Source organism: Quercus robur, chromosome 6 (genome assembly GCF_932294415.1).
Source record: "Quercus robur chromosome 6, dhQueRobu3.1, whole genome shotgun sequence".
NCBI classification, from domain to species: Eukaryota; Viridiplantae; Streptophyta; class Magnoliopsida; order Fagales; family Fagaceae; genus Quercus; species Quercus robur.
This window is the reverse complement of record NC_065539.1, coordinates 46,141,287-46,160,188: the sequence shown is the minus strand read 5'-3', so window position 1 is coordinate 46,160,188 and position 18,902 is coordinate 46,141,287. Positions and strand designations below refer to the sequence as shown.

General features: G+C 35.8%; 1 protein-coding gene across 1 annotated transcript; it reads right to left on the bottom strand.

Moving 5' to 3' along the window:
* Nucleotides 1-3,874: 3,874 nt before the first annotated feature.
* LOC126690265 (uncharacterized) lies at nt 3,875-4,429 on the bottom strand. The gene has a single exon (XM_050385385.1). The coding sequence runs from the start codon at nt 4,427-4,429 to the stop codon at nt 3,875-3,877; it is 555 nt and encodes a 184-aa protein (XP_050241342.1).
* Between the last annotated feature and the right edge of the window lie 14,473 nt (nt 4,430-18,902).

Genomic DNA, 18,902 nt, shown 5'->3' with positions numbered 1-18,902 from the left:
GCTATTTTCCTGTTATAGCATATTAAAGTTCATACCCAGGTCTATGTACTTATAGAGTAAGCAATTTAATTTTGTTAAAACCATAGGGTTTGTTTAAAGTTAGTTTAAGATTAATTATTATTTACCCATGATTGGGTCCATAGTAGAAATAAATTCATATAGAAGAAAATGTATCTAATTGCAAGGTTATTTTGTTATGGATGTAAACCTTTAAATAATTCTAACATATGCTCAATTGTCACATAATACAAATTTTACTACATTTTTACCACGTAATAGACAAGTTATCAAGTCGCAGACTAACCACCTATTATGTTTTGTTCTAAAAATGACTAAAATTAAAAGTGCAAAGTCAGTTTTTTTTTTTGTTTTGTTTTGTTTTATTTTTTTTTTAGGTGAAGTCAGTTTTAAGTTGATTGTTGTAAATGTAGTAGAATACATATGTAACATGTAGTACCTTTGATTTTACAGATAATAAAATTAAATGAGAAACTAGCACATGTCCCCTTTGTTACAGCCAATTCCTAAACCTAAAGGTCATAGTTGTCAAATCGTGAATCGTATTGTGAATCAATTTTTGGTTTTTTTTATATCGTGTATTATAAGATACAAAAACACTTAATAAAATTATAAAATAATTATAGATATACATATATAAAAGATATATTCATTATAAATTCAAAATATATTCAACTAATGACCAATTTAATCATTACTTATGTAATAAAATTTAACAAAACTAACTAAATAAATCAAATTAACTTATATTTATAACATGCATATTCAAATTGATTAAATTCAAAATTAATACATGATATATGAACCAAAATAATAATATCTTTTCACCATCTTGGCTAATCAACCGCATCTAAGTCAATGTTATTATTATGTTCAGCATCTTGCAAAGTTATTTTTTCATAGACATTTTCTTTATTATTATCAACATTTAATTTTTTTCTTTTTGGTTTTTTTATTCTAATAATTTTTTCTTTATATTTTTGCATTCTAGCTTTTTAGACTCAAAATAATAATAAAAAAAAAAAAATAATTATATTTTCATTTTATACATTATTAATAGCATAGAAAATAAATTTGCACATATGAAAGTGAGTGTTATGAGTATAGTCTAAATTCTATATGAGAAAGAGAAGGGTGGTAAAAAAACTCATGGACTTGCTATTTCATTAGACTCAATTAAGTTTCCCAATAATTTTATGTTAAGGAAGTCTAATAAATTATTTAAATCAAATAAAATCATAAATTTTAACCAAAAAAAAAAAAAAACACATTTTAAACCCATATGTTTATGTATCGTATGATACGTACAATTCACCAATACATACGATTCATATGATACGCATCTATGTATTGGACGATTCATAAGCACTTACGATATGCCTTTATGATATGAAACCTTTTGTACACAATACGATACGTATCGCGTATCGTACGATACTGACAACTATGCTAAAGGTTTTTGTTCAATGCATAAGTCCTGTGAATGGATCCAAGTTCCAAACATATGATCGATATTAATAAAATTGACATATTTTACAATTTTCTTATGCATGGGCCCAATTCAACTAGTGTTTAGATTTTATTGCTAATAATGGTGTTGCTATAATCTTGATCAAATCTTTTCCCTTGTAGAGCTTGCCTACACTATGGAAATTAATGAGAAGTGTGATATTTTTAGTTTTGGAGTGTTGGCTTTAGAAATAATCATGGGAAAGCATCTTGGAGACCTATTCTCATATCTCTCATCATCAAAATTTACAACTTGTGATATGCTATTGAAGGATGTGTTGGACCAACGCCTTTCACTTCCAATAAATTAAGTAGCAGGGGAAGTGCTCTCTATTGCAAAGATTGCAATTGCCTTCTTGCACACTATTCCCCAATCTCGCCCAACAATGGAACATATTTCTCAAGAGCTTTCAACTCAAAAACCACATTTGCCAAATACATTATTCACGATCACATTAGGAGAAGTAGTTGATCTCAGAGGCTCAACTGTCTAATAGCTTGTTTTGTTTGTGTTACCATTTTCGTTCCCCTACTTCTTCACTTATAATCCCTTCTAGTAAACTATTTATCTTGTCTTATTGTATTATATTTTATTGGCAAGTTGTATTAGTCTAAATGCAAAATTGAGAATTTTGCTAATAATAAAACCAGGAAGAGTTTTTATATGATCTATATCCATTAAGTATATTCAATACTGTAAGGTAGAATTTAATCAATCATTTTATTGGCATTATTCCGTGCCAAATTTGCTTCTATTTCAGCATTTAGTAACCCTGTATTTAGGTGGGTTTGTTGTAAGGGTAGTGAGTGAGATAGAGTGTTGATTGCTCAAGAGTGTGCAAGAAAATAGAGACTCGCGGCTTGTTCTTGTGGGTGGCTCGCGGTTTCAAGCCGCCAAACGCAGCACACGTGCCAAGAGTGCCAGAAGGTGAACAGTCATGCTAGCTGGAGCACTACAGGACAAAACAGGACAACTGGCCATGCGGTTATCTCGCGACTGGATCTCGCGACTCAGTCAAGTCGCCAGGTCAAGCCGCGAGCCACCCCTGTTTTGTAAATCCTGACGTTTCACATTCCTCTCTCACTCCAGTATAAATACCCCTTTTACCCACAAATGAAAGAGAGCTTCCAGAGAGAATTTTGAGAGAGAAACCCTAAAGAAAAACAAGATTGATTCACCCACAATCTATACATTAAAGTCTCTTCAAATTCCTCAACTCTCTTCCTCTCCATTGTCAAATCCTTGAGAGGCATTTTACCAAACCTTGTTCTCACCATATTCATCACTGTGAGAGGGCTGTTTGGATTTCTGGAAAGCAGTTAGGAAGGAACCAATCTACATTGGTTGATGTTACAATTTAGTAGCGGAATCCGGAAAGCTAGAAAAGAAAAAGGTTCGGCGCAACCTCGTTGGAGCAAGAAGTTTGGAGGGCTTAGGTGCACTGAGTAGATTAGGCTTGGAGGGTCTATTGCTGTCCATGTATCCCAACTACATTTTCTAGTGGATTGTTTACCGCTTGGAGGGCAGCGGAGAGGTTTTACGCCGAGGGCTTCGATTTCCTCTTCGATAACACATTGCGTGTTGTCTTTGTGTTTGCATCTTCCTTCCCTTTTATCTTTGCCTTTTTATCTGTTGTGCTTTGTGATTTTAATTTGGCTCAGATAGTTTTTTCCAATTCCATATTATAACTTATGTTAATTTTCCGCACACTAGTTGTTTGACATAATACTTGAATTGGTTAAATTGTAATTTGGGGGTCTAAACGTTCAAGGGTGTTTATACACATATTTGAACTTTCAAATACATTGCTCAAGATAAAGAGAAGGATTCAAGATGAGCTCTCTAAAATTGAAGTTTCAAGGTCATGTGATTTGACTCAGTTAGTTATTAGAAGCCTTGAGTTATTTAAATTTTAACACAGTTTTAGGGGAATGTTATTTCCTCTCAACCTCTCTATAGACAATGTAGGACCCATGCCTTTTCACCTTCACAGCCTAATACTTTTGCTACATGGGTTCCTTGAGTGTCATTTTATTTGTCACTATTTGAGTACTTCCCATTTAAAGTAGGACAATTTTTTTTACACCTCAGCCTACATATCGTTCCACATCAATATCCTAGGAGCCTTCGTACACTCTTGTTGTCATGCATTACTTATGCATTCATTTATTTAGCATAGTGCATGTATGCCTTTTGTTTTTGGTTTAATATAAAGAACATAACATTGATTATTTTTAATTTTTCAAATTTTTTTTTTGATTGGAAATACTTAGCTTCATTGAAATTAAGAAAGCAGATTACATTTGTCTTGAGCACAAGCATGCTCAATCAAGCTAGGACATTCCTCTAGCCATGCAACATAATCACCAACATGTGAGCATGTTGGGCTAGTAAGTGGGCAGGGACATTTCCCTGCCATTTAATGTGGGACACCTTCCATTGCCTAAAAAATGAGACATGGTTTAAAAAACCAATAAGAACATTAGCCACAGATGAGGGTGGGGATGTCAAGCCTTGTAAAGCATTGCAAACTTCCAACGAGTCTCCCTCAAATTCCACATCTCTGACCCCCACGTCCTTGGAGAAGAGTATACCAGCTTCCCATGCTTTTGCTTCAGCCTCAGTTGCTCCTAGCGGGAATTTCCACTGTTTGCTGAGAGCAGCGATCACTTCACCTTCTCCATCTCTAATGACCACCCCTGCCCTAGCTTGTTTCCTTTTTGAGAAGACCGCCTCGTCAATATTCACTTTGTAAAACCCGTGACTTGGAGGTTGCCAGGAGACCGGTCTAGTAGGAGCCACCGTGTGCTCTGTTTTAGGAGCATTTGCGACACGGTAATCCTCTACCAGCAACATGGCGTTTCTAAGGATGGTCCGACCAGCCTTTCCCTTGCCACCCATTCGAAGGTCGTTCCGGTTCTTCCAAATGCCCCAGCAGACCGAGATGAACTGTTCCAACAGTCTAGGCCGATGGTGTTCGCACTGTTGTAGGCACTCAACAATGTCAAGGAACTTTCCTTTCAATTTCTTGTCGTGCTTTATACCATTGGTTGACCATAGAACACTTTGTTTGTGTTGTACCTAGTGTAGCTTGACTTGAGCACTTTCATGTTCTAGCAAATTAGTTAAGTTGTAGAATTGTGGGAGTATTGGACCACAATCGATCATGTGACCTAAATGTCTGTAGAGAGGGAAAATTCCGGCCTATCACAAGCTGACACGTCACATTACCAAGTCCACAAAATATAGCCAATTACAAAGCATCATGTATTGCTGCTAGGTTTTGCTATCACTATTCAAAAGCCAACTGAAATTTGCCAAGTGTCATGTAAAAACCAATCACGCATTAGCGTACGTGTAAGCGATGACACAAGCAGTCTCGCACGTGTAAGCGATGACATAAGCAGTCCAGTATGTGTAAGCGATGACATAAGCGGACCAATCAGGCTGTGACATGTGTCACCAATCGGACTCCGCCAAGTGTTGCTCACCCACCTCCAAACTTGTATAAATAGAAGTCTTCCTAAGACATTTAGAAGGACCAAGATTCAGAAGTGAGAAAACTCTATAAGAATCAAGCCTCAAAGCCTTCAAGAACTTTAGCCCCAAAATCGGAGAACATTCGAAGGAGAATCATCCAGATCATCTGCCTAAATCCAAAAGTTTGCGGGAATCAAACTCAAAGGTCCAAAAACATCATCAAATCACAAATCAGTGAAGCTCTACGGATTCAAGCCTCCAAAGCCCCGAAGAACTTCCGCCACAAACCTTCGAAGACGAAGAACACACGAAGAACATGAAGAACAAAGGATTTCCATCAAATACAAAGAACATTCAAAGCAGAATCATCCAAACTACCTGCCTAGATCTCAAAGGTCACTAGAATCAAGCACAAAAACCTCCAGAAACCTCAAACAACCATAAATCAGTGAAGCTCCACGGATTTAAGCCTCTAAAGCCCTGGAGAACTTCCACCACAAACCTTCAAAGACGAAGAACACACGAAGACCACAAAGAATGTGAAGACCAAAGGATTTCCAACAAGCTCATAGCCAAAGATTCATTGTAATTCTGTTCCAAAGATCTTTGATCCATTCTTCAGCCAAATTGAAGTACATTGGGTGTTCGAATCAAAATCACATTACTACAAATCCAATCAACAAGTCTTTTAAGGAGATCGAATTAGAGGATAACTTTTTTGTAATCACAGAGAATTGTACCACACAATCATCAATACAAATTCGTATTTGTGAAACTATTTTACTTGTTTGATTTATTTCAAACTAGAAATTTAGTCGCTTACAATGTCATTTCACTTATTTGGACAATACACTAAAAAATTAATTATGGGAGAAGGATATATATATATATATATATATATATATATATATATATATATATATATATATATAACCATCTCACCACCAATCTGTATGTTACAATTATCCATGTACTTATAGAAAAAAGTCAGTATCACAAAACTAAGTAAAATGTGGTACACTACACACAAAAAGGGTTAAATTTCAAAAAATATGATTGATCTAAAAAATTACGAATCATAGGATGCACTTTTGATACCTTTAAAAATGACATATAGGAGATGTGGAGTTATATAATGTAACTCTTTAGATAGTAACGTCAATCAAACTATTATGATATTGTATTTGATGATGAGTCCAAATTCCTAAGCTACCTTACATATTTTTGTAACTTGCTCACTAATTTGTTTCATGCACGACTATGGTTTTAAAAAATGGACTGGACCGTCCAGTTCAACCGAGAACCAGACACCAATCCCTATTGTAATTGATGACTAAGGTTTTGTTTGCCATTTTTGTTATTGTTATATATGTGTTTTGTCTTTGTCTTTATATTTCATAAAAATCTCAACTAAAAGACAAAACCACAGGTCCACACCACAGACTTATTAGATAATACAATACTGTACTGTACCATTAAATTAACCAATCAAATGGCCACACTTTACTATTTCTACTGTTAAAACAAAAGGCAATAACTTTACTTGTTGTAAAGTCAAAACAGATGGAGATGAGTTATTGAATATTTTTCCTTCAGTAATCCCATATATAGCTCGCTTTGTTTTGTGTTTCCTGTTAATGGAGATCATAAGCACTGCCACTGGAAGTGCTTACCATTGTTTACAAACATGAGCAAACCACGCATGGTACATGGGTTCCGACAACTTGTGTAGAATCAAACTAAGAACGGGTACTGGAAGATAAGCCCATTCTGGTTCAGATCTGAAAGAAATATATACGTTACAAATAAAGCCTTATTTGCAGACGTCAAGAAAATTGAATTATTCATTAGCAATGCATGCATAAGTATTTTTCATGAACAAATAAGAGTGTGCTTGTATTTGTTCTTTGTTATTCTCGTGCATTGAACGAGTTAACAAGAAGTTATGCTAATAATTTTCAGACTCATTTCAACTTTTTTTTTTGCTTGGCTGAATCATAGCAACTATTTAAACATGGTGCGAGTTGCAGACAGTATAAGCACTATATGTGTAGGATGGGCTACGGGAGTGATGAAAGGTAATAAGAAAGAACACTCTTAAAAATAACTATTCAATGGCAAAAAAAATCAGAATGTTAATTCGATGAAAAAAAGTTAAACTTGTTTTTAAATGAAAAATTGACACAATAAAATTTAATACAAATATGCATTCTTTGTCTAGATCGTTGATATTACATTACAAACTGAGCAATTATATTACTGTTGTTAAAATAGCATACACTAATTCTTTTTTTCTTTTTTTCTTTCTTTAAAATAAAGTATACTCTAATTCTAAGTCCTAATTCCCATAAAAAAAAAAAAAAAAAAAATTTCTAAGTCCTAATTGAAAGGAAAAATTTTCTCATAACGGCCCCAACCAATAGAAAATTGATTGTTTCGTTGATGAATTCACCCTTTTTTTTTTACCTAAATACGACTAGATTGAAACTTTTTTCATTCATCTCAACCATTAATGTTTGTTTACTTAATAAACTAAATTCTTTTAACAACTGTAAGGTTTACTTTTAACAACTAGTATGCTTTTGCTAAGAAAATAAAATACAGACTGTAAGGTTGAATTTTATCAACCATCTTGTTGGTTTTATTCCGTACTAAATTTGCTTGTATTTTAGCAATTAGTAATCCTGTATTTAGGTGGGAATCATGTAAGAGTAGTGTGTGAGAGAGTATGAAGAAATGCTCAAGACTGTGCAAAATAGCAGGGACTCACGATTGGATCTCGTGAGTGGCTCGCGGCTTACAAGCCGCCAGAAGTTTCACACATGCCAAGCATGCCAGAAGTTGAAACGTCATGCCAACTGGAGCACTACAAGACAAAAAGTACAGACTAGCCATTCAGTTACCTCGCGACTGGAACTCGCAGCTCAGTCAAGTCGTGAGGCCAAGCCGCCAGCCAACTTTGTTTTGAAAAACTAACTTTTCGCATTCCACTCTCACCCTAATATATATACCCCTTATACCTACGAAATGTGGAGAGCTTCCAGAGAGAATTTTGAGAGAAAAACCCTAGAGAAAAACAAGATTGACTCATCCCCAATCTTCATATAAAGACTCTTCAAATTTCTCTACTCTCTTCCTCTCCATTGTTACATCCTTGAGAGGTATATTATCAAAACCTTTTCTCACTATACCCATATCTGTGAGAAAGCTGTTTGGTGCTTTAGGAAGCAGTTAAGAAGGGACCAATTTCATATTGGTTGATGCTATGGTCAGTAGCGGAATCTGGTAAGTTAAAGAAGAAATAGGTTCGGCATAACCTCGTTGGAGTAGGAGCTTGGAGGGTTTAGGTACACTGAGTAGATTAGGCTTGGAGGGTCCTCTGCTGTTCATGTATCCCAACTATATTCTTTAGTGGATTATTTACCGCTTGGAGGGTGGCGGAGAGGTTTTACGCTAAGGGTTTCGATTTCCTCTTCGATAACACATTGTTGTGTTGTCCCTGTGTTTGCATCTCTCTTCCCTTAATCTTTGTCATTTAATTTCTGCTGTGGATGTGATTTTATTTAGTTTAGATTGTTTATCAATTCTGTATTATGCTTATGTTTATATTCCGAACATTAATTGTTTGATATTAAGCTGGAATTGGTAATTTGTAACTTGGGGATCTAAACGTTCAAGGTGTTTTATACACTAATTGAACATTCATTTGGTATCAAAGCGGGTTCACTTATATTGGTTTCATTACCTGAATGTGATCCTTGACCCCATATTGAGATGGACCGATCTCAATCCCTAAATGCACATCCGTATTTTGATGGTAGCAACTATGCATTTTGGAAGGTACGGATGAGAGCATTTTTTATGTTCTATTGATGAATCCGTTTGGGATGCTGTTGATATTGGATGGATAAGGCCTGAGGCAGCCAAATCCACTTGGGATAAAGTAGCCCTTGTCGCGTCTAATGCTAATAGTAAAGCACTTAACGCGATTTTTTGTGGTATGTCCCCAGATGAGTTCCATCGGATTTCTCATATCACCATTGCCAAGAAAGCATGACAGATTTTGGAGACCACTTATGAGGGTACAAAGAAAGTTAAGGATACCAAGTTACAGATGCTGACCACTCGGTTTTGAAGAGCTGAGAATAAGTGAGGATGAGTCTTTTGACTCTTTCTATAGCAAGCTGAATGAAGTGTTCATCGGCAAGTTTAACTTGGGAGAGAAAACGGAGGACTCGAAAGTTGTATGAAAAATTCTTCATTCATTGCCGGAGAGCTTCCATGCAAAGGTGACTGCAATTGAGAAGAGTAAGGTCCTTGATGAAATCAAAGTCCAAAAGATGATTGGTTCTCTCCAAATGTATGAGCTTTCATTACCAAATCAAAGAAAGAGCACATCACTGCTCTTAAGATGATAAATGAAAAGATAGAAGCTCACGGTTCATCAGATGGGGATGTAGTCGAAAAGGATGTTGCCTACCTTGCAAAGAATTTCCGCAAATTTCTAAAGTTCAAGAATAGTGAGAAATTTGGTGATAAAGGGAAATTAATGAGTTCCGGAAAGGAGAAGAAGGACTTCAAAAGGAGAGAAGGGAAGGAGTCCCAATCTACTCAAGGAGTCACTTGTTTTGAGTGTAATGGACATGGTCATTTCAAAAAGGAATGTCCTAATTACTTAAGATCGAAGGGCAAGGCGTATGCCACCACTCTCAGTGACTCAGATTTCTCCACCTCTAATTTGGAGGATAGCTGTGATGAAGAAGGGAATTTCTCAGCATTCATGACTGTTGCTTATGTTGAGTCTTCGGAGGACTTGAATTTGCTTGTGGAAGAGCTTGGGGAGCATAGTGATAAGGAATCCATGGGAATTGTAGAAGAATTAGATGTTGAAGAAGATGAAGATACAACTGGTCTTCAAGAGAACTACAATTCACTTCTTAAGAAGCTGAGAGAATATGCAAGGGTGACCAAGGCAGCTGTGAAAAAGATGAAGAAAGATGAGGAGGACTATAGAATTCTCCTAGTGAGATATAAGGAGGCCAAGTGTGAGATAGAGATGTTAAATGGTGAGCTAACTGCAGCTTACACCAAGGTGAAATTCCTTGAGCTTGAGGTGGTTCAAGCAAATGCCAAGGTAGAGCGAGTATCCACAAAGAAGCTTGATGATGTCCTTTCCTCTCAAAAGACCTTCTCCGACAAAACCGGATTAGGATACACTGAAGAAAGTAGTACAACTGTGAATATCTCCAAAGAAGTGAAGTTTGTGAAGGCTAAAGAGTCAGTTGTAGTTGCCCCTACTGTGGAGAAGGCAAATGTTGAGAAGAAGAAGAATGTGGCTGACCAGCGAGTGTTGAACAAGCCCCGTAATCAATCTGTGGTTAGGTCTGAAGCCAGAGCAAAATCTCTTCCACGATCACAAAGAGGTCCTAGAATGAACCATGTGTGTCATCACTACGGACTTCAAAGGCACACTCGACCCAATTGTCATAAGCTGAGAGCATTGAGGAATGCAAGTGATCAAAGGTCAAGAAGACCAAGAAATGACAAGAGGACTTGGGCTGTTGAGACATCAAGAGATCGAAATGGTGATCCCGGAATGATGGACGTGATGAAGATGATTGGTGCATTCAACAACTGCTTAGAAAGCTTCACTAGAAGGTTTGAAAGTCCTAACTCTCGTACCCAGTCCTATAGGGATATCACCCCAAACGCATGTGACGTGTGGGTGATGAAGGGTACTCATGCATAAGCATTATAACATGTCCATGCATTAATACTTCCTATGTTGTATGACTATGTTTGGTTGTGTGCCTGTTGGTTTGTTTATTGATTATGTGAATTGAAAATTGTTTGTTTGTTTTTGCTTTCTTTCATTTAAAATTTTTTTACATTGTTGCCTTTGATCAATCTTTTCCTTCTTGTGTGTCAAAAATCCAAAAACCACATAAAAAGTAGAAAATCCAAAAAGTTTGATTGACATTGTTGAGTTTTTATCTTAAAATATGTTTTACCTTGTACCTTTGTGCAAATGGCTTTATGCATCTACGAGCATAGCTTGTTTCCTATGCACTCATTTCATTGTGGGAGAAATCTGGACATCTATATGACTGTTGTAAATAGATCTTCAAACTTCTAATGAATGATTAGTGAATGGTTTTGTTGATCTTGAGACATGCATAGACTTGTGTCTATATATCTTCCCACTCTTTTATTTATTTATTTATTTTTGCTAAAAGAGCTCATCAAATGTAAATCTCCAAATCAAAAGAGATATTGAGTTGTAAAAACTTATCGCACATTGGGAGGTCATATATGCATATTTCTATACTTGAGATGGTTCACATTATCTAGTGCTAGTTGTGTATGCCTTGATTGAATTGATCATTGAAATTTCATAGTAGATTAAGGACTATCTCATTTTTGATATTCACACACAACACACATATCTATGTTCAATGAATGCCATATTCATTTGTGTGATTGTACTTGATTAAATGTGTTTTCATATGCTCAATCTTTGTTGATCAAACACAAAAAGATTTTTGAGTGTTGTAGTTGTTTTTGGAAAGTACTTTATTTTTACAAAAGTCAAAATTTTCACAACCAGTGTTGCCCTGTTTTGGTGACCTAGTCGCAGGTTGGCCTAGTCGCGTAATCCAGTTGCGAGCCCATATAGAGATTTTTTGCGACTCACTGGCGACTCATTAGGGAGTAAATGCTTCAGTCATGAAAGACTTAGAATATTTTTCAAAAATCTAGGTTTTCATGCTTTTTGCGGCTCAAGTTGGCGATTTGTTCGTGGGTGGAAGGTCCAATCGCGAGGGGTACACAGAGATTTTCATGGCTTAGATCGCGACTCCTTCGCGAGTGGAACTTTCAGTCGTGAAAAACACTTAGAAAATTTTTCAAAAGTTTTTCTTTCAAGTGTTCTAGCGGCTGGCCTTGGCGACTTTCTCGCGACTTGATTCAGTCGCGAAAATCATGTGTTCTGCAAAAATAAGGAAATTTTTAAAACCTTTTGAGTTTCCCTCGAACTTTTGTGACTTTTCATTATCTTCCTTACCTGAAACACTCTCATACTCACCGTGTCACTCTCGAACAAACTTCCATTTTTACATCATTTCAACTCAAAATCTTCAAGAAAAAGGTATGGGTTTTCTCTTTCTCTCTACATACTTCATGTTTTGAGTCTTGTTTACTTGAATATGTGAGTTGTTGGTTTGATTTGGGATATTTGTTGTTTCGGTGATGGGTTGGATGAATGTTTGTTGTGTTTGGATTTTTGGGTATTGTTGATTAGGCTTTTAGGACTCTATTTTTTTGCTTTCATGGTTGATATTGACTGAATGTGTCAATTGATCTGTTTGGTGTTTGTATCTCATACCCATTATGTTATGATTTTTTTTGGTTTACTGTATTGCACTTTGTGTGTGTTTTTGGTTGATTCAAAATGGTTGTGTTTAGATGGTTGGGCTATTTGTTTAAACTGTTTATGGTTATCATGTGTGTTACTTCTGTCTTGTGGATATTGTTTGCTCTGTGTTGGTTTGAACACATCATACTCTTTATGATATATCTCATAGTCATATGCCCCTTTTGGTTGAGTATGTTTTACACTACTTGTGGGGTACTTTTGGCTCTTTACAATTGATTACTGCATGTTAAGTATATGTTTGGTAATGTCCCCTAGAGCTTTCATGTTTAAGGTTTTGTGCTCTTTGATCATTGATATTACTATGTGTTATGCATTAGTATGAGCTATCTCTTTCAATGATTGTTTTTAAGCTGAATATGGTCTTAGTGTTGGCTTGATCTTCTGTTCTTCTCTATACCAGTAACTTGTTACTAATGTTTGTGTTCATCTATTATGCTTTGTTGTTCTGCTTGTTTACAGATGACCCCATCTCCTACAAAAAAGAAGACTCTTGCTAAGAAAATTGACAAAAGATTGAAAATGGACCATAACCTATTTAGGTCTGTTCAACACTTTGAGAGATATAGAGGTTCTTTCTTAAGGGGAACCATTATTCAGGAAAGGTTCGTAGACTTAGGGGATTTGAAGGACACCTTCATTCCAGGTTGTTTTGAGGGTAGAGGATGGGATAAATTGTTGAGTGACCTACTTGCAATTTGTGAGCCTTTGATAAGGAAATTCTATGCAAATGCTGTGATAAGGGAGGATGAGTTGAGCTGTTGGATTAGAAGAAAGGAATTCACTATAGATGCCCATGACATAGATGAGGTGCTAGGGCTTGAAGGTTTAGATAACCATGACTTCACCAACTACAAGGACAGGATGCTATCTATAGAAACTGTCCAAACTCATATTGGTGGACAAAGAGAGGGGAGATGCCTCAACACTATAGCATTTCCAGTTGACATGAGGTGCCTAACCACCATCATGATGTTCAACTTATACCCAGTGAGGAAGCTGACTACAATCAACAATGCTAGAGCTATCTTCCTTATGGAACTCAAGGAGAAAACCTTCATTGACATCAGCTCTCACATCTTTGACACTATTGTGGATGAGACTAGAACCACCTCTAGGCCCAAGCTGATCTTTCCTAGCCTTCTTATGAGGCTTTTCAGAGCAAAAGGTGTTGAAATCCCTCAAGATATCAGCCCTATGCCTACACCTTCAGCTATCAATAAGCTAACCATCATCAAGATACAAGTTTGTCTTCCAGGTGATGAAGAGGAAGGTGACCAAGGTGAAGGTGACCCAATGGAGACTAAGACAGTGGCTGCAAGACAAACTTCAACATCCAGAAATCGAGGCAAGAGGAGTAGAGCTTCAACCTCATCAGATGTACCTCCAGATGCATTCCAGATCATCCTGGAGAGGATTGATGGACTTAGAGAGGTCCAGAATGAGCATAATGACAGGATGGCAGCAATTCAAATCAGCTCAACATACTTTTAGCCAAGTTTGACAGCATCAACACCCAGCAGTGATCCTTTGGCCATTTCGGTCAAAAAGGGGGAGAATTTTTGAGGGGCAGCTCTTAAGGGGGAGTGCCATTTTGAGGGGGAGCATGTCATAAATAGTGTTTATTTAGTTTATGTTTCAGTTTTACTTTATGTTTTTTATGGTATTATGTTTGGATAATGCTCTCATTATGAGTTTAATACACTGTGGTTAAAGTTTTGGTTTAAAAGTTTAAAACTCATGGATTTGTTTGGCTATGATACTTTGGTTTATTAATATTTAATGATGTTATTTAGTATTTTTTTGAATTTGTACCCATGTTGCTTTTGTAAGCTTTTATGGTTTGTACCATGCTTATGCAGCCTTTTTGCTTTGTAGCCTAGTACTTCTAGCTAAATGTTATGCATTTTCTTTAAAGTACTCTTACACTTGTGTCCTAGTAGGATCTTCTTCCTAGATACATATACTTTTTGTATTGTGCATTGGTTGAGTGTTGAACATGCAAGTGATTTGCATTGAGCTTATAAGTTTGTATGTCCGGATGTTCATTCCAAGTGTGAATGAGCATTGTGGTCACTATTTTATAGTGATTGCTTGTATGGTCAAGCCATGGTTTATTACTTAATTCCATTTTGCCTGATCGCATTGTGCTTGCCTTATATGCATTACAAGTTTTTCTACATACAATGATCATATTATGTTGTTGTGTTTCAGGAGATACTTGTTCATATATTTCAAGAGCTACACAGATTCTAGAGTTAGGTGTGAGTGAGTTTTGTTCAACTGTTCCCAACTCACATGTTTAGTCTAGAGTTTGTTTTAGGGTTTTGTCATGGAATAGCCAAAGGAGAAGATTGTAAGGTTGAATTTTATCAACCATTTTGTTGACTTTATTTCATGCCAAATTTGCTTGAATTTTAGCAATTAGTAACCCTGTATTTAAGTGGGAATCATGTAAGGGTAGTGTGTGAGAAAGTGTGAAGAAATGCTCAAGATTGTGCAAAGTAGCAGGGACACATGACTGGATCTCGCGGGTGGCTCGCGGCTTGCAAGCCACCAGAAGTTGCACACGTGCCAAACATGCCAGAAGTTGAAGCATCATGCCAGCTGGAGCACTACAGGACAAAAAGTACAGACTGGCCATTCAGTTACCTCGTGGCTGGAACTCACAGCACAGTCAAGTCGCAAGGCCAAGCCGCCAGCCAGCTCTGTTTTAAAAAACTGACTCTTCGCATTTCACTCTCACCCTAGTAAATATACCCCTTATACCCACGAAATGTGGAGAGCTTCTAGAGAGAATTTTGAGAGAGAAACCCCAGAGAAAAACATGATTGAATCATCCCCAATCTTCACATAGAGACTCTTCAAATTCCTCTACTCTCTTCTTCTCCATTGTTACATCCTTGAGAGGTACATTACCAAAACATTTTCTCACCATACCCATATCTGTGAGAATGCTGTTTTATGCTTTGGGAAGTAGTTAAGAAGGGACCAATTTCATATTGGTTGATGCTATGGTCAGTAGCAGAATCTGGTAAGCTAAAGAAGAAATAGGTTCGGTGTAATCTCGTTGGAGTAGGAGCTTAGAAGGCTTAAGTACACTGGGTAGATTAGGCTTGGAGGGTCTTCTGCTATTTGTGTATCCCAACTATATTCTTTAGTGGATTATTTATTGCTTGGAGGGCGGCAGAGAGGTTTTACACCGAGGGCTTCGGTTTCCACTTTGATAACACATCGTTGTGTTGTCCCTGTGTTTGCATCTCTCTTCCCTTAATTTTTGCCACTTAATTTCTGCTGTGGATGTGATTTTATTTGGTTTAGATTATTTATCAATTCTGTATTATGCTTATGCCTTATTGTAAGGTTGAATTTTATCAACCATCTTATTGGCTTTATTTCGTGTCGAATTTGCTTGTATTTTCGCAATTAGTAACCCTATATTTAGGTGGGAATCATGTAAGGGTAGTGAGTGAGAGAGTGTGAAAAAATGCTCAAGATTGTGCAAGGATGCAGAGACTCGCGGCTAGGACTTGCAGCTGACTCGCGATTGGTAAGCCATCAACTGTAGAACACGTGTAAAGCATGTAGGGGAGCTGAAGAGTCATGCCAGTTGTTGCACTACAAGACAAAAGTCCCAGGCTGGCCAGGCCGTTAGCTCGCGACTTAGTCCAGTCGCGAGGCCAAGTCGCCAGACCACCCTATTTTGGAAAAACTGATTCTTCATATTTCTTTCTCACCCCACTATATATTGACCTTATACCCACAAAATTTAGAGAGCTTCTAGAGAGAATTTTGAGAGAGAAACCCTAGAGAAAAACAAGATTAATTCATCCACAATCTTCACATAGAGACTCTTCAAATTCCTCTACTCTCTTCCTCTTCATTGTTACATCCTTGATAGGTACATTACCAAAACATTTTCTCACCATACCCATATTTGTGAGAAGGTTATTTGGTGCTTGGGAAGCAGTTAAGAAGGGACCAATTTCATATTGGTTGATGCTATGGTCAAGTAGCGGAATCCGAGAAGCTAAAGAAGAAATAGGTTCGGCGTAACCTCGTTGGAGTAGGAGCTTGGAGGGTTTAGGTACATTGGGTAGATTAGGCTTAGAGGGTTTTCTGTTGTTCATGTATCCCAACTACATTCTTTAGTGGATTATTTACCGCTTGGAGGGCGGCAGAGAGGTTTTATGCCGAAGGCTTCGGTTTCCTCTTCGATAACACATCATTGTGTTGTCCTTGTGTTTGCATCTCTCTTCCCTTAATCTTTTCCATTTAATTTTTGTTGTGGATGTGTTTTTATTTGGTTTAGATTGTTTATCAATTCTGTATTAAGCTTATGTTCATATTCCGCACATTAATTGTTTGATATTAAGCTTGAATTGATAATTTGTTTATTGGGGATCTAAACGTTCATAGTGTTTTATACACTAATTGAACTTTCACTTATGTTCATATTCTGCACATCAATTGTTTGATATTAAGCTTAAATTGGTAATTTATAAATTGGGGGTCTAAGCGTTCAAGGTGTTTTATACACTAATTGAACATTCACAGATAAAGAGTGATAAAGAGAAGGAAAAATTTTATTAAAAAAAAAGACAAAGACTACCTGTGTATTGCATTAACAGCAGACTGCATTTTTTATTCTTCTTTCTTCAATGAAAAGCTAGTACTATGATTTGTGATGGTATTGAGCGGAGGCAACCTACAACTTTTTTTTTTTTGACTCAAATGGTAGAAAAGCTACAACTTTTATAGTGTACATATATCAATTAAATATTAATCCTTCTCATATTAGAATTGGTTCCTGGCCAAACCGACTTAAGCCCAAACCCAAACCTATAATTCAAAAGTTCTTTAACAAAAATTCTAAGAACATCCCATCAAAATAAAAATATATATAAAAAAAAAAAAAAAAATTCTGAGAACATATATAATTTGACCGGGCTTTCCAAGTCCAAAACTCTATGAGCCTGCCTATTAAAACATTTCACAGTAGAAACTCACAGGATTTGGGCCCACTCAGACCCATATCTAAAAGACTAAAATAACGACCTTTTGCACTTCATTGAAAAACGAGGACAACCTACGATTTGAAAAACAAGGACTAAAAGTACAAAATTATTTTACAAATTTTTTTATTTGACTAATAATGCGTTATTGATAAGTAAAAAAGTGATAACAATGTTGGATTTAAATAAGAGCTAATAAAAATTTGTAAAAATCTCCCTAAAATAAAAAAATAATTTGTAAAAATATTATAAAATAATTTGTACATTATGGCCAAGCCATCTACAATTATTGAATTATGTACTATACTTTCTATATATATATATATATATATATATATATATATATATATATATATATATCTTCACCTTGAAATAAAAAATTAAAAAAGTTCCTTGTTCAATCATTTGAGTTTTTTTTTTTTTTTTTTTTTTTTTTTTTTTTTTCAATTATTTGAGAAACACACACACACATATGGGAAAGTGGGATGAGATAAGGGAATATATTCACACGCCAACACCAAAACTGCATGCAGCAGTTAGTATCGCAGAGTAAGTGATAAACCCCTTCTCAATATCACACCTTACCGATGTGGGATGACTCGACAACACTGAGTATCTTTTTTTATTTGAGAAACACACACAGTTATAAATTAATTAATTACAAATGCCCAATTAGTAATTACATTCTTTATAACAAAATATCCGAGCTTATAAATGGAGCATTAGCTTAGGAGTCAATCGCTTCCTTTTTCTTTTCTTTTTTTCTCACATAATCCACTTAGAATTTGTTGTAAAAATATTGTGAAAATGTTGTAGACATATCATTTCTCCGGATTTGAATCCATCATTTTCTTTATTTTTAACAAATTGTTAATGATAGGATTTGAATCCATATATTTCTCTCTTTATTAACAAATTGTTACTGATAGGATTTGAATCCCTCTTTTTCTCTCTCTCTTTTTTAACAAATTGTTACTAATAGGATTTGAATCCATCTTTTTCTCTCTTTTTTAACAGATTACTACTAATAAGATTTGAATCTAGAATATACATGTCCTTTTTGAAATTATGTATTTTTTATAAATGATGCAAGTGCTGATTTAGCTTTCAGAGTTGGTTCTTACAAAGTCCACATTAGCATCAATAAATCATAAGTTCACAACTCAAATTAATAATACAGAATTAGTTTTACCTTTTCAAATCTCCCCCCATTCAACAGTCACCTAACCATGCAAAGACAATGTCCATATTATTTTTCAAAATATAAACAATAGCATCAGCATCAATCTAACTTATCTACAATTGTATTATTCTAGCCATGTGAAATTATTCTAAATATAAACAATAATGTTACTTAGCCATGTGGAATTTTGCTAAATATAACTATCTAGAGATTATATATAAATACAAACATTCGCATAAAAAAAAAAAAACAAAAACAAAAACG

What these genes read in the sequence shown, in the direction of transcription:
- LOC126690265 (XM_050385385.1), bottom strand. Translation starts at nt 4,429, where the DNA reads ATGGGTGGCAAGGGAAAGGCTGGTCGGACCATCCTTAGAAACGCCATG.